Here is a 15106-nt window from a genome sequence, read left to right as displayed (position 1 = left end):
GCGGCAATTAAGACGCCGCAGAGGCTGGGACCTGGGCATGGCACAGGGGCTCTACAGCGCCCCCTGGAACACAGTCAGAAATCTTGAAGTATAGCTCACACATACTTGCATGTATTTCTATAAAACTCTGTACACTTATAGATCTCATTGAGCCGAACAACTTTCGAGCTTCATGTTATAGGCTCTGCCCAATAGGAAGTCAGCTATTCAGGTCTGTTTAAAAAAATCATGCTCTGGAATTTCATATACTCCTCTGAGTTTAACCATTTGCCTCGAAACTCTTTGAACATGATCAAGACATTGGGCATGCAAAATTGTCAGGGGATTTTTGATATCTTGAACGGTTTGCCGGTTTGCCGAGAAGATGAATTCATGGCGAAAAATTAGAAACAGGAAGTGCCAAATAATATAAATTTTCTTATTTTTATCAAACTTCAGGGGTTTGTTCATTGTATAATGCCGATCGCATAGATGTGACTTTTAGGAGCGAAAGTTATAGCACCACTAACTGGCAGCAGTTATCAGGAGAAAATGCCTCATAACACGTATACGAGTAAATCGACTCCAGCGGGTTAATGCTGTTCAGTTGCTTTGTCACAATCTGTATTGTTAAAAGCGCTACATAAATAAAGGTGACTTGACAATGCTGGTATTGGTAGTATAGTTTAATTCAGTTTGTGTAAAGTGTAAGGATGGCGGAAGCAATGCCAAAGTATGTATTTATTTAAAACTGTACCAACAATCTATTAAGGTAATTAAAAGACTCACCTCTTCCTCTAGTTTGAGGACTTTACTCTGAGCATTATTTAAAGCCTGCTCTAAGATCTCAATGTGTCGTTGCTGATCCTCATTGGCTGATTGGAGATTGGCTGTCTTGATCTCAATTTTTTCCAGATCTTTAAGGCTTTCTCTTCCTAAGGAAAAAAAAGACAAAATAAAAAGGTTTTTAGAGAACTTGATGGGTGCACTGGTATTTTTGTTTGTTTGGTTTTTTTTTTTTTGGATGCAGTTGTCAACTACACAAAGAGGCAGTGGCTACCCAGGTTTTCACAATCTGACTTTGCTGCAGCCTGGAATTGAACTGCTGGTTTCGTCTGGTGAGAGGAGAACTGGCCCCCCAACTGAGTCTGGTCATTCTGTCACCGAGGGAGTTTCGGTTCCTTGCCGCTGTCGCCTCTGGCTTGCTTAGTTGGGGTCACTTCATCTACAGCGATATCGATGACTTGATTGCAAATAAACGCACAGACACTATTTAAACTGAACAGAGATGACATCACTGAATTCAATGATGAACTGCCTTTAACTATCATTTTGCATTATTGACACACTGTTTTCCTAATGAATGTTGTTCAGTTGCTTTGACACAATGTATTTTGTTTAAAGCGCTATATAAATAAAGGTGACTTGACTTGACTATGACCATATTAGCCCTGTTCTGTCAACACAGCACAACCGGAACTGGGAACACTTCCCATAACACCTGATGTACTTGCTACATCATTAGAAGAATGGCATCTATGCTAATATTAGTCTGTTTCTCTCTTATTCCGAGGTCACCGTAGCCACCAGATCCAGTCTGTATCCGAGTCAGAGGGTCACTGCAGTCACCCGGATGGTGATGGTGGTCAGCACCTAGAAAGGACCTCTATACAGCCCTGAAAGACAGTGGAGACCAGAACAACTAGAGCCCCAGATACAGATCCCCTGTAAAGACCTTGTCTCAGAGGACCACTGGGACAAGACCACACGAAACAGATCATTCTTCTGCACAGTCTGACTTTGCTACAACCTGAAAATGAACTGCTGGTTTCATCTAGTCAGAGGAGAACTGGCCCCCGACTGAGCCTGGTTTCTCCCAAGGTTTTTTTGGGGAGTTTTGGTTCCTTGTCGCTGTCGCCTCTGGCTTGCTTGGTTGGGGTTACTTCATTTACAGCAATATTGTTGACTTGATTGCAAATGATTGCACACATACTATTTAAACTGAACTGAGATGATGACATCACTGAATTCAATGATGCACTGTTTTCTTAATGTTGTTCAGTTGCTTTGATGCAATCTTTTTTTGTTTAAAGCACTATATAAATGAAGGTGACATGAGAAATATATCTACAGAAAGCCTGAAATGTCTACTTTTAAACTAATCAATTCAAAACGAAATGTATTTCTCTTTTCTCAAAATTTTCTTTATTTCCTCTAAAATTCACAATTATTAGGCTACTTCTGCCTGTGTTTTGTGCCAAACTTAATGCATGTGCTTGAGCGTGGAATATATTAAGGCTGGATTAAAGATGTAAATTTAATATAATCCTGCGATTAGTTGAATAATGACAAATTAACGACTATAAGTAACTAGAAAAATCTTACATGGGGGCAGACCTATTAAATACCCTCTAGTCATCTCGGTTAAAGTTTTTAACTTTATTTAAAGCATTTTATAGACATTTGCATTAATTCTTCTTTCAGAACAGTCCAAGATTTTTCCTCTGAAACACAAAAATGAATTGATATTTTATAGTTTGAAAATGGCCAACCCTTCTCTGCAGATATTGTTACTTCTGGTTTGTGCATTGTAAATACATATATATACATATATATATATATATATATATATATAAATATATATATTTGTGTGTGTGTGTGTGTGTGTGTGTGTGTGCACATGTGTGTGTGTGTGTGTGTGTGTGTGTGTGTGTGTGTCCAAAAAATCTGGTCTTTTTTGTCTGTAAGTCTGTAACACATGTGTATTTTCCAAATCTAAAATAGCCCATAAAACATGTTCATAGACGGATACTATACTGATATCTGGACTCTGTTTGGGATTTAGAAAAACATAAAGAGATGGTTCAGTATATTGACTACATTCTGTGAGAATTTTTATTTCACACTCAAAAAAAAAAAAAATCTAATTTAATCATTTAGCAGACGCTTTTATCCAAAGCGACTTACAAATGGGAACAATAGAAGCAGTCAGGTCAACAAGAGAACAACTACAGTATACAAGTGCCATGACAAGTCTCAATTAGTCTAGTATAGAACACATAGCCAGGTTTGTGTTTTTGTTTTTTTTTTATAAATGAAAAGTCAAGAAAAGGAAAAGTGCTAGTGTTAGCTGGTTAAGTGCAGGCAAAAAAGATGAGTCTTTAGATGTTTCTTGAAAATGAGTAAAGACTCAGCTGCACGAATTGAGAGTGGGAGGTCATTCCACCAGCTGGGCACAGTCCAGGAAAAGGTCCGTGAGAGTGATTTTGAACTTCTTTGGGATGGCACCACAAGGCGTCGTTCACTTGCAGAGCGCAAACTTCTGGAGGGCACATAAGATTTAACCAGTGAGTTTAGGTAAGTTGGTGCCGTGCCAGTGGTCGTCTTGTAGGCAAGCATCAGTACCTTGAATTTGATGCGAGCGGCTACTGGTAACCAGTGTAACCTGATGAGGAGAGGAGTAACGTGAGCTTTTTTCGGCTCATTGAAGACAACCCTCGCTGCTGCATTCTGGATCAACTGCAGAGGCTTGACAGTACATGCAGGAAGGCCCGCCAGGAGAGCATTACAATAGTCCAGTCTGGAGAGAACAAGAGCTTGGACAAGAAGTTGGGTTGCTTGCTCTGACAGGAAGGGTCTAATCTTCCTAATGTTGGAAAGATAAGGCAAACCTGCAGGACCGGGTCGTTGTAGCAATGTGGTCTGTGAAGCTTAACTGATGGTCCATCACAACTAGCCATCACAACTAGCAATGGTCCATCACAACCATCACACACTAGCACTCCCTCGCTCCAGTTTTTCACAAGTTCATCAAACAACCGCAGTAAGAATTTTCATCAAGCACGGTGAGTAATGGCTTCTCCTATCATTGTTTCTTGCACCTCTTGCCACATGTACAGTTTATCTATCTCTGTCGCTGATGAGGGATTCACATGTGATAAATGTAGGGAAATAGTTAGGCTGACAGAGAAGATTTCAGAATTAGAGACACGCATCCAAACTTTAATTGAGGACAGTAAGAATGTTAGGGCTCTAGATACGGCTTTGGATGCGTCTAGCTCAGGGATTCCTGTACATTGTTCGGTTCCGGAAACAGAGCCCCAGCAGCAGGGCAACTGGGTGACGGTGAGGCAGCGTAGTCGTGGGTCAAAACACCGCTCTTCTGTTCCGATCAAAACATTAAACAGGTTCTCCCCACTCAGTGATGCACCCACTGAGAAACCTGATGAAAGTGCTCTAGTTATTGGTGATTCTATTGTACGGAACGTGAATATAGAGACACCAGCCACCATAGTCAAATGTTTACCAGGAGCCAGAGCGCCTGACATCTTGGCAAATTTAAAAGTGCTGGCTAATGCTAAACGTAAATACAGTAAGATTGTTATTCATGCCGGCGCTAATGATGTTCGACTTCGCCAGTCGGAGATCACTAAAAATAACATTAAAGAGGTGTGTGAACTTGCAAGCACGATGTCAGACACTGTAATATGCTCTGGTCCCCTCCCTGCTTACCGTGGTGATGAGATGCATAGCAGATTGTCATCACTCAATGGCTGGATGTCTAAGTGGTGCCCACAGAATAACATAGGTTTCATAGACAATTGGACGAGCTTTTGGTGCAGACCTGACCTGTTTAAAAGAGATGGTCTTCATCCCTCCTGGGGTGGCGCCACTCTTCTCTCTAGAAATATGGCAAATAGTCTTAGTGTTTATACTTGACTAACTGGGGCCCAGGTCAGGAAGCAGACAGACTGGCTTAACCGACCGTCTGCTAGCTGCCTCCCGTCACAGAGGTCAGTTAATTCTCAGCACATAGAGACTCTTTCACCTAGATATCACACTATAGAGACTGTGTCTGTTCCCCGAACTAGAAAATACAAAAAACGTCAAAACCAAGTTAAGATTAACAATTTAATTGAGGTTCAACAAATAAAAAACAGAAGCAATATGGATAAACAAATGATAAAGCTTGGCTTATTGAATATCAGATCCCTTTCTACGAAAACACTTTTTGTAAAGAATATGATCACTGATGATAATATAGATGTACTCTGTTTGACAGAAACCTGGCTAAAACCTGATGATTACATTATTTTAAATGAGTCCACCCCCCAAGTGTCACGGCAGGGATCCAATGAGGCACGGAGATAGAACCAATTGCGAGTAAGTCTTTTATTAAGGGCAATCCAAAAGGGTAAACAGTCCAGGCAGAGGTCGATACCAAACAAAACCAAACCAAACATAAACAAACAAGGACACAAGGCAAGAGCACGACAAGATGACGGACATGAATTAACAACGACTCCGGGTTATAGACAGACCGGGTTATATACACAAGGAGAGACAAGCGCTAAAGGGAAACTGACAGGGTGTGATGATAGGTAATTAGTGACAGCTGGGTGCAATAATTAAGCAGGGACGTGAGGAATGTGATTAATGAAGTGAAAGACACCGTGGGAAAAGAGGACATCTAGTGGACACCCAGGGAACACAACCCAGACACTATGACACCAGATTACTGTTATAAACATGAGCCACGTCTAAAAGGCAAAGGTGGAGGTGTTGCTTCAATTTATAACAACGTTTTCAGGATTTCTCAGAGGGCAGGCTACAAGTATAACTCGTTTGAAGTAATGGTACTTCATATAACATTATCCAAAGAAACAAATGTTAATGATAAATCCCCTGTTATGTTTGTACTGGCTACTGTATACAGGCCACCAGGGCACCATACAGACTTTATTAAAGAGTTTGGTGATTTTACATCCGAGTTAGTTCTGGCTGCAGATAAAGTTTTAATAGTTGGTGATTTTAATATCCATGTTGATAATGAAAACGATGCATTGGGATCAGCATTTATAGACATTCTGAACTCAATTGGTGTTAGACAACACGTTTCAGGACCTACTCATTGTCGAAATCATACTCTAGATTTAATACTGTCACATGGAATTGATGTTGATGGTGTTGAAATTATTCAGCCAAGTGATGATATCTCAGATCATTATTTAGTTCTTTGCAAAATTCATATAGCCAAAATTGTAAATTCTACTTCTTGTTACAAGTATGGAAGAACCATCACTTCTAACACAAAAGACTGCTTTTTAAGTTATCTTCCTGATGTATCCAAATTCCTTAGCATATCCAAAACCTCAGAACAACTTGATGATGTAACAGAAACTATGGACTCTCTCTTTTCTAGCACTTTAAATAAAGTTGCTCCTTTACACTTAAGGGAGGTTAAGGAAAACAGTTTGACACCATGGTATAATGAGCATACTCGCACTCTAAAGAGAGCAGCCCGAAAAATGGAGCGCAGCTGGAGGAAAACAAAACTAGAGGTATTTCGTATTGCTTGGCGGGAAAGTAACATATCCTACAGAAAAGCATTAAAAACTGCTAGATCCGATTACTTTTCTTCTCTTTTAGAAGAAAACAAACATAACCCCAGGTATTTATTCAATACAGTGGCTAAATTAACGAAAAATAAAGCCTCAACAAGTGTTGACATTTCCCAACACCACAGCAGTAATGACTTTATGAACTACTTTACTTCTAAAATCGATACTATTAGAGATAAAATTGCAACCATTCAGCCGTCAGCTACAGTATCACATCAGACAGTGCACTATAGACCCCCTGAGGAACAGTTCCACTCATTCTCTACCATAGGAGAGGAAGAATTGTATAAACTTGTTAAATCATCTAAACCAACAACATGTTTGTTAGACCCTATACCATCTAAGCTCCTGAAAGAGGTGCTTCCAGAAGTCATAGATCCTCTTCTGACTATTATTAATTCCTCATTGTCATTAGGACATGTCCCCAAAACCTTCAAACTGGCTGTTATTAAGCCTCTCATCAAAAAACCACAACTTGACCCCAAAGAACTAGTTAATTATAGACCAATCTCGAATCTCCCTTTTCTGTCCAAGATACTAGAAAAGGTGGTATCCACACAATTATATTCCTTCTTAGAGAAAAATGGTATATGTGAGGATTTCCAGTCAGGATTTAGACCGTATCATAGTACTGAGACTGCTCTTCTTAGAGTTACAAATGATCTGCTCTTATCATCTGATCGTGGGTGTATCTCTCTATTAGTTTTATTGGATCTTAGTGCTGCGTTTGACACAATTGACCACAACATTCTTTTGCATAGACTTGAATACTTTGTTGGCATCAGTGGAAGTGCATTGGCATGGTTTAAATCATACTTATATGACCGCCATCAGTTCGTAGCAGTGAATGAAGATGTATCCTATCGATCACAAGTGCAGTATGGAGTACCTCAAGGCTCAGTACTAGGGCCGCTACTCTTCACGCTTTATATGTTACCCTTGGGAGATATCATCAGGAAACATGGTGTTAGCTTTCACTGTTATGCTGATGATACTCAGCTCTATATTTCTTCGCAGCCCGGTGAAACACACCAATTTGAAAAACTAATGGATTGCATAGTCGATATAAAAAACTGGATGACGAGTAATTTCTTACTGCTAAATTCTGAAAAAACAGAGGTGTTAATTATAGGACCTAAAAACTCTGCTTGTAATAACCTAGAACACTGTCTAAGACTTGATGGTTGCTCTGTCAATTCTTCGTCATCAGTTAGGAACCTAGGTGTGCTATTTGATCGCAATCTTTCCTTAGAAAGCCACGTTTCTAGCATTTGTAAAACTGCATTTTTCCATCTCAAAAATATATCTAAATTACGGCCTATGCTCTCAATGTCAAATGCAGAAATGTTAATCCATGCATTTTTGACCTCAAGGTTAGATTATTGTAATGCTTTATTGGGTGGTTGTTCTGCACGCTTAGTAAACAAACTACAGCTAGTCCAAAATGCAGCAGCAAGAGTTCTTACTAGAACCAGGAAGTATGACCATATTAGCCCGGTCCTGTCAACACTGCACTGGCTCCCTATCAAGCATCGCATAGATTTTAAAATATTGCTTATTACTTATAAAGCCCTGAATGGTTTAGCACCTCAGTATTTGAATGAGCTCCTTTTACATTATAATCCTCTACGTCCGCTACGTTCTCAAAACTCAGGCAATTTGATAATACCTAGAATATCAAAATCAACTGCAGGCGGCAGATCCTTTTCCTATTTGGCGCCCAAACTCTGGAATAACCTACCTAACATTGTTCGGGAGGCAGACACACTCTTGCAGTTTAAATCTAGATTAAAGACCCATCTCTTTAACCTGGCATACACATAACATACTAATATGCTTTTATTATCCAAATCCGTTAAAGGATTTTTAGGCTGCATTAATTAGGTAAACCGGAACCGGAAACACTTCCCATAACAACCTATGTACTTGCTACATCATTAGAAGAATGGCATCTACGCTAATATTTGTCTGTTTCTCTCTTGTTCCGAGGTCACCGTGGCCACCAGATCCAGTCTGTGTCCAGATCAGAGGGTCACTGCAGTCACCCGGATCCAGTACGTATCCAGACCAGATGCTGGATCAGCACCTAGAAAGGACCTCTACATCCCTGAAAGACAGCGGAGACCAGGACAACTAGAGCCCCAGATACAGATCCCCTGTAAAGACCTTGTCTCAGAGGAGCACCAGGACAAGACCACAGGAAAGAGATGATTCTTCTGCACAATCTGACTTTGCTGCAGCCTGGAATTGAAATACTGGTTTCGTCTGGTCAGAGGAGAACTGGCCCCCCAACTGAGCCTGGTTTCTCCCAAGGTTTTTTTCTCCATTCTGTCACCGATGGAGTTTCGGTTCCTTGCCGCTGTCGCCTCTGGCTTGCTTAGTTGGGGACACTTCATCTACAGCGATATCGTTGACTTGATTGCAAATGATTGCACAGACACTATTTAACTGAACAGAGATGACATAACTGAATCCAATGATGAACTGCCTTTAACTATCATTTTTGCATTATTGACACTGTTTTCCTAATGAATGTTGTTCAGTTGCTTTGACGCAATGTATTTTGTTTAAAGCGCTATATAAATACAGGTGACAACTCCTAGGTTTCTGGCTGTCATAGGAGTAATGGTTGATGAGCCCAGCTGTATAGAGAAGTTGTGATGAAACAATGGGTTAGCTGGAATCACCAGGAGTTCTGTCTTTGTAAGGTTAAGCTGAAGGTGATGGTCATTCATCCAGCTAGAAATGTCACTCAGACAGGCTGAAATGCAAGCAGCTACCGTCGGGTCATCTGGCTGGAATGAGAAGTAGAGTTGGGTGTCATCAGCGTAGCAGTGATAAGAAAAGCCATGCTTCTGAATGACAGATCCTAATGATGTCATGTAGATGGAGAAGAGAAGTGGTCCAAGTACTGAGCCTTGAGGAACCCCAGTAGCAAGGTGGTGTGACTTTGAAACATCACCCCTCCAAGACACACTGAAGGATCTGTCAGAGAGGTAGGACTTAACCCACAGGAGTGCAGTTCCAGAGATACCCATCTTTCTGAGGGTGGACAGGAGAATCTGGTGATTAACAGTGTCAAAAGCAGCAGACAGGTCCAGTAAGATGAGTACCGGGGATTTTGAAGCTGCTCTTGCTAGTCACAGGGCTTCAGTAACCGAGAGCAGAGCAGTCTCAGTTGAGTGGCCACTTTTGAAGCCAGATTGCTTGCTGTCCAGGAGGTTGTTCTGTACAAGGAACATAGAAAGCTGGTTGAACACAGCTCGCTCAAGTGTCTTTGCAATGAATGGAAGAAGGGATACCAGTCTGTAGTTTTTAAGAAGCGCTGGATTTAGAGATGGTTTCTTGAGCAGTGGGCTTACCCGAGCCTGCTTGAATGCTGAGGGAAATGTTCCAGAGTGAAGAGAGGAGTTGATAATGTGAGTAAGCGAAGGTATGACTGAAGAAGAGATCGCTTGAAGGAGGTGAGTGGGGATTGGATCAAGTGGACAAGTAGTAGGATGATTGGACAGGAGAAGTTTGGAAACGTCCATCTCTGAGAGTGGGGAGAAGGAGGAAAAAGTATAAAATATATATATTTATATATATATATATTTTTTTTTTTTTCTGAGATAAGGCAACTTCCACTGAAATTAAGTTATAATAACTAATAAACTAGCTATATTGCGCTATACAGCAGTAAAAAATTTTAGTGGATCAAAACCTTTCTTCAAAGTTGTCCTAAAACCAAAATGACGATGCATTTGTGCTACTTTGCCTAAACCTGCTTTGTATTGAAACCCTCATAAGACACACAAAAAAAACCCACCCCCTCCAGCTGAACTGAATTCGATCTGTTTTTTAGCTGCAAGGAACAGTTTTTTGTCGTGCTACTGAGTAGAAATATGCTGTCTGCACACTTTTTATTCATTATTTTCTTGCCGCCCATATTACTATTTTGCGAAAATCAATGTTATTTGTTAACGTAGGCATTTGAGGAAGTCTTTAAGACCAATCGGTTTCTGCCAGCTGCTCCCACTTCACAGCGAGCACAACTCGCGCTAACTAACCCAGGTCCATTGTCCGCAAGTTTTGATTTTACAAAATCAGTTTGAGGCGAATACAACATAACATAAGCTCAAACATAAAAACAAAAATAAAAATATTAAAAACATGTATTAAATATATTAAAAAAATTGTTGATGTAAGATTGTTACAGTCGTGTGTATGCTAGCATTGAGATATAGCACACGAGGAGGGTATAAATCAAATATGAGTTTACTGAACATCGATAGAGATAACATAGTCTACATAAAACATTACTACATTAACTTACATTAACTTACATTAACTTACATCAACTAACATCAATCATGGACCAGGAAGAACTGAACAGACAGGGTATTTGAGCCCACAGGAGGTAATCAGGGAACTGGAGACAGGTGGGGATCAATCAATTAACAAAACAAGAACAGGAAAAAGACCAAATAAGGAAACTGAAAGTCACTGAACGTAACAGTTCGCCCCTCCCGGAACGGTGCGTCCTCGCACCGCAAGAGGAATACCAGTGGAGGGAGGGTGGGGGTTCTGGAGGCATGCGTAGGGCAGGCAAAGGTGAGGACCCAGGATGGAGTAGGAGGGAGGAGCCCGGAGCAGGAGGAGCCAAATGTTGCTCCAGAGACCAGCCAGGATGGAGATCCATGGTGGAGTCGACGGCAGGAGGAGCCATGGTGGAGGAGGAGCCGACGACACCAGGACAGACAGAGACTGCGCCCAAGATGGAGCAGAGCAGCCGCAGAGCCAGGGTGAAGCTGAGGATCCGGAGGGCCAAGGCGGAGCAGAAGGCTCAGGCAACCAAGGCGGAGGCGGGGCCCTGGAAGACCACTGCAGAGCCGGAGTGACTGAGGATGGAGGTGGAACCAGAGGGACGGAGGAGCCTGACAGAGCCGGAGGGATGGAGTGACGAGGCGAAGCCAGAGGAATGGAGTCCCGAGGCGGTGGATGGTCGACGACTGACCAAGGTGAAGCCGGAGGGACGAGGGAGCCAGTGGAGCAGGTGGGATGCCGGGCCACGGCGGAGACTAGTCAAGGTGGAGCCGCTGGGTCGAAGGACCGAGGAGGAGTCCAGGGCTCAGAGGCTGGAGGCGGAGACAGGGAATCCACATGCCAAGGCGGAGCTGGAGACTGGAAGTCCTGCGGTGAACCATCGCGCCCAGATGGCACGGACTGAGGATGAGCTGTGGGACTGACTGGCACCAGCAGAGATGAGGTCGAGGAACTGGCTGGTCTAGGAGGCGATGAGAGAGGGAGGATGGGAGGAAACACAGGAGGATCAGGGCTGGACAGAGCCAGCAGAGAAACCGGAGATACGGGGCTGGACTGAACCAGCGGAAGTGGAGCAGAGGAACTGGCAGGTCTAGGAGGAGGCGAGAGAGGGAGGCTGGGAGGGAATACAGGAGATTCAGGACTGAACGGAACCAGCGGAGACACAGGAGATTCAGGGCTGGGCAGAACCAGTGGAGAAACAGGTGATTCATGGCTGGGCGGAACCAGCGGAGCAACAGAAACTCAGGGCTGGGCGGAACCAGCGGAGAAACAGAAAACTCAGGGCTGGGCGGAACCAGTGGAAATGGAGCAGAGGAACTGACTGGAGGAGGTGGGAGTGGGAGACTGGGAGGGTATTGGGTGGAACCAGCGGAGAAACAGAAAATTCAGGGCCGGGGAGAACCAGCGGAGAAACAGAAAATTCAGGGCTGGGTGGAACCAGCGGAAATGGAGCAGAGGAACTGACTGGAGGAGGTGGGAGTGGGAGACTGGGAGGGTATACAGGAGGATCAGGGCTGGGCGGAACCAGCGGAGAAACAGGAAATTCAGGGCTGAATGAAACCAGCGTAGAAACAGGGGATTCAGGAATTACCTCCATAAACCAGTCCATAAATTGCTCCATAAAATTTCCAGAAACCGAATACAGCTAACCCTCAGTCGCAGAAGTGTGGGCAGGGCCTTTCTTCATGCCCTCTATCTCCACTAATACTCCCACAACGCACGGTGTTGCCGGCTCACACACCTGGTCAGTCGCGCTCTCAAGTTCCTGCTCCCTGTCAGTGATTGGCTTGGGCTCTGCGGCTGCGGTGGGCTCTAGCTCCGTGCAGCGTGATGGTGGCTGGCTGGTCTCTGGTTCAGGAGTGGGGCTGGAGATATCCTCTTTGGCGGTGCAGAAGATCCATTTTTCTCCAGAACCCACTCCACAAAGGCGGCGAAATCCTCTCTGGGAGCGTTCGCCGGTAGGTGTGCCTTACACCGCTTGCTCAGGCCGGTGTAGTAGAAATAAGAGAGCGAGCGGTCGGGGAAGTGGGTAAGGCATGCCAGATCGAGAAAGTCCCTGGTATGGTCCTCCAGCAAACGGTCCAGTTGCTCCAGGCATAGGAGTCGTACTGCTGAAATTGCCATTCCGAGAGGGGGGAAAACAAAAAACGAAACGAAAGAAAAACGCCACTAAAAAAACAGTTTTGGGTCCATGATTCTGTTACAGTCGTTTGTATGCTAGCGTTGAGATATAGCACACAAGGAGGGTATAAATCAAAAGAGGAGTTTACTGAACATCGATAGAGATAACATAGACTACATACAGCATTACTACATTAACTTACATCAAATAACATCAATCACGGACCAGGAAGAACTGAACAGACAGGGTATTTGAGCACACAGGAGGTAATCAGGGAACTGGAGACAGGTGGGGATCAATCAATTAACAAAACAAGAACAGGAAAAAGACCAAATAAGGAAACTGAAAGTCACAAAACATAACAAAGATATGAGTTTAGAGATACAGTGTAGCTAAAGCCACAAGTCTTTCAAAACTTAATTAGAAATTTCATAATCTAATCCGTAAAACGGTGAATTTTATGAAATATTTTCTAAAGTGAAAGTGCAGTGACATTCAGCCAAGTATGGTGACCCATACTCAGAATTCGTGCTCTGCATTTAAACCCATCCGAAGTGCACACACACAGAGCAGTGAACACACACACTGTGAACAAACACCCGGAGCAGTGGGCAGCCATTTATGCTGCAGCGCCCGGGGAGCAGTTGGGGGTTCGGTGCCTTGCTCAAGGGTACCTAAGTCGTGGTATTGAAGGTGGAGAGAGAACTGTACATGCACTCCCCCCACCCACAATTCCTGCCGGCCAGAGACTCGAACTCACAACCCTTCGATTGCCAGTCCGACTCTCTAACCATTAGGCCACGACTTCCCTAAAAGGGGAAGTCTAAGGCCATGTCATGTGTGTTTTTAGAGAAGGCTAATCAGATTGATTTATGGCACTTTTCATCTCTGTAAGATCTCACATGTAAACACTCCTGTGTGCTCTGTAAGTGTTTTGGGTTTGAAAACTCCCCGTTTCATGGTTCTATTGTTCTCACAAAACGAGTCTTTCACACCTCCGCCAGGTATGACACATTATCTGCATTATTCTTTTATCATTATTCTTTTGTTTTTATTCCACCTTTATCAGCCTTTTTTGTGGAATTTCAATGTTTACAAAGCAACAAAGCAGTGATCTCACTTCAGTCTCTGTATGCATTTAGCCCTTATTTATCAAAAGTCTTACTATAAAAATACAACAAAACATTTTCTTACGACCTTACGTAAATTATTGTGACAGAAATACATTATGAAGAAGAAAAGCACCTGCTATTAGTAGCATTAGAGCTAACGTTAGCATCAAGCTACATCAGACAATTTATTAAATGATTAGTACACTTTTACTCAAAACTCACTTAAAACCCCGATCGAGTGTTTGAAATAACATCATTTTGCGACGGGTGGAATTTGGTCGTTTACTATTGTAAAAATATGCTATTTGTAGCCTTTTTCATCGCTGCACAAGTTAGCATTTCCAATGTACATTTTTTATATTTTTTATAAAATGCCCCAGATCTCAAGAAAATCTCATACCAAGCTTTTCTATCGTAATCGCGGGTTTATTATTCGGATATTTCGTGTGTACAGAGGTGTTTCAGTTTTGTTGTGATCAGATATGAACGAGGAAGTGTTCTCGAACCATGTGACACGATCGGATGCTGTCCGGTTTTTGGACTGTCAGATTGACTAGCCGAACGTCCAATCAGAGTCTGACTAGTTCACAGCTCGAGTACACGGAAGTAAACACACAGAGACAGCACTGGGGCTATTATCATCAGATCGCGTAAATCAGTGGAAAATGAATAGAAATGATTCTGTCTGAAGAAATATTAAGTAAACATCAGTAAATATATCCATATATCTCCGCAGATATGCATTTGGTCTATAAATCCTTATTGACACTGTTCAGTGAGTCTATGTGAACACAAATAAACCGCTGCAGACGTGACTGAATATGAATGAGTGGTGAATTTCTATTCAAAATGTGGCATAATACGGATTTATTATTTTGCACTCCTGACATAAATTACTAAATAACTGTCACTGCAACAATGTTTTATCAAAATATTGGTCAAATATCGAAGCTAGAGTCTTGGAGGTCATTTTATTGAAGTACAAATCCAAACACCAGAAGCAACCTACACTTTCTAAGTGTTCTTTCATTAAAAAGTACTGTATTTTCCGGACTTTAAGTCGCACTTTTTTTCATAGTTTGGCTGGTCCTGCGACTTATAGTCAGGTGCGACTTATTTATCAAAATTAATTTGACATGAACCGAGAGAAATGAACCAAGAGAAAAACATTACCGTTTACAGCCGCC

At 42.5% G+C, this 15106-nt stretch overlaps 1 protein-coding gene across 2 annotated transcripts in view; it reads right to left on the bottom strand.

The window, feature by feature from the left end:
• Positions 1 to 15106, bottom strand: part of amotl1 (angiomotin like 1) — a 193138-nt gene that overhangs the window by 142986 nt on the left and 35046 nt on the right. For both annotated transcript variants that reach the window (XM_059533483.1, XM_059533484.1), the window contains one exon: positions 769 to 914. In XM_059533483.1, coding sequence (XP_059389466.1) covers positions 769 to 914 — 146 coding nt within the window. The remainder of the gene's footprint in view (positions 1 to 768; positions 915 to 15106) is intronic.

This window comes from Carassius carassius, chromosome 41 (assembly GCF_963082965.1).
Source record: "Carassius carassius chromosome 41, fCarCar2.1, whole genome shotgun sequence".
In the NCBI taxonomy this organism is placed as follows: Eukaryota; Metazoa; Chordata; class Actinopteri; order Cypriniformes; family Cyprinidae; genus Carassius; species Carassius carassius.
The sequence above is the reverse complement of the archived record's forward strand: the minus strand, read 5'-3'. Positions and strand labels throughout refer to the sequence as shown.